Source organism: Chiloscyllium plagiosum, chromosome 4 (genome assembly GCF_004010195.1).
Source record: "Chiloscyllium plagiosum isolate BGI_BamShark_2017 chromosome 4, ASM401019v2, whole genome shotgun sequence".
In the NCBI taxonomy this organism is placed as follows: Eukaryota; Metazoa; Chordata; class Chondrichthyes; order Orectolobiformes; family Hemiscylliidae; genus Chiloscyllium; species Chiloscyllium plagiosum.
The window spans coordinates 81432371-81434198 of record NC_057713.1 but is presented as its reverse complement, the minus strand read 5'-3'; the positions used below and the strand labels follow the sequence as shown (position 1 = coordinate 81434198).

General features: G+C 38.2%; 1 protein-coding gene across 1 annotated transcript in view; it reads left to right on the top strand.

Annotated features, from left to right (window-relative positions):
• The window catches only part of LOC122549144 (cytochrome c oxidase subunit 6C-1-like), a 6545-nt gene extending 4717 nt beyond the window's left edge, over positions 1 to 1828 (top strand). The window contains exons 3-4 of the mRNA XM_043688482.1: positions 258 to 392; positions 1711 to 1828. Of these exons, the coding sequence (XP_043544417.1) occupies positions 258 to 380 (123 nt within the window). The 3' untranslated portion in view covers positions 381 to 392; positions 1711 to 1828. The remainder of the gene's footprint in view (positions 1 to 257; positions 393 to 1710) is intronic.

Here is a 1828-nt window from a genome sequence, read left to right as displayed (position 1 = left end):
CTCTTCCCCCACTCCCCCTTCTTAATTTTAGATCATGTGATTTCATGTAAGTTGGTGTTTCTTAAATTTGTTGAAAGAGTACATGATGTGATTTATTTTTTTCAATCTGATTGACCCAAACCTGAATTAAATTCTGCATTTGCTTCAATAAGCTGGAACTTTTGATTGTGAAACATTGCGTTTAAACCGTTGTTTCATGCTTAACTTCATAAATATGCTGAAAATGTAAACTTGTCCTATTTGTTAATTTATTGCAGTTTGTAGTAGGTGAATCCAGAAAGAAAGCATATGCTGACTTCTATAAGAAGTATGATTCAATGAAGGCTTTTGAGGCCATGAGGGATGCTGGTATATTTGAAAGTGTGAAACCAAAGAAGTAGAGTCTTTCAAAGGTAATCATTTACATTGCATTTAAATAAAAGTATCGACTTGTATCTGAACAGTTCTTTACAACACTGAAAATTGTTTCAATTGCAACTCGCTCTTGGAACTTTTTTTGAGATCTGTGAATAGTGAGAAGCCTTAGTATTTCAGGAAGGCGCTGGTGGTCGTGATGCATGTTTTTTTTTCAGTACATAAACTGTCCTGATTACATGCTGAACCTTATTAAATTATCGGAAGAATAGAATACAAAAGTAGGCAAGTTAACTTGTTATGTGGGGCATTAGTGTCTGCAGTTCACTGCACAGTATTGGTCACCTTATTGAAGGATGTAATTCCATCTGAAGCAGTTCTGAGAAGGCTTACCAGACTGATGCATGAAATGAGAGGGTTTAGATTAGATTACTTAGTGTGGAAACAGACCCTTCGGCCCAACAAGTCCACACCGCCCCGCCGAAGCGCAATCCACCCATACCCCTACATTTACCCCTTACCTAACACTACGGGCAATTTAGTATGGCCAATTCACCTGACTTGCACATCTTTGGACTGTGGGAGGAAACCGGAGCACCCGGAGGAAACCCACGCAGACACTGGGAGAACGTGCAAACTCCACACAGTCAGTCGCCTGAGGCGGGAATTGAACCCGGGTCTCTGGCGCTGTGAGGCAGCAGTGCTAACCACTGTGCCTTGTTTTACAAGGAAGAGGTTTAACCTCTTCGTTATTCTGCACTACAGAGCAACTCTGGTGAATTGGAGTAAATGGGGTGAGGATTCTTGGCTACAATGCAAAGCTCAATAAGGTAAATGAAAATGAACAGGTTGCTTCTCACTGGAATTCAGTATGAGAGGAAACTATTCTCCTGTGCTTAGTCTATTCCTTCAGCCAACTGTTTCAAGTGGGTGGATTGACTGCAGATTATTTGTATACAAATGTGTGGCAAGTAAACTTGTTCATAAGTGTAGTTCTGTGAAAGGCTCACATCATAAATGCCTGTTTAGTGAGGCTTACAGCTTGCTAAGGCACAGCAAAGTTTGTTTTTAAAGGCTTGCTACTTCAAATATTGGACAAATACTGTGGCTTCATAGACTGACAATAGGATTGTATTTTGCATATATTCCAGGGATATCAAAGTTCCTATAATCAATCAATTTCTCCTTTGAAGAAAACAGCTGTTTTTAATGTTATATATAAAATTAGTAATGTTCGACTTTTTGACAAATCTTCAAAAAGAAATGAGTACCAATGATATCAAAATGATCTTGATGCAACATTTTTAGGTAAAAGACTTAGTGTTTGATAATGATTTTCTTTCCTATTTAAAACAGGAACCTTGGAATGAATGACAAGATTGCTCCTCTGTCTTACACTGGGGAACTGGAAATATATGCTTTGTGCATTCTATACCTGATTTATAAATAAAATATTGAATTTTCTGACCTGGAA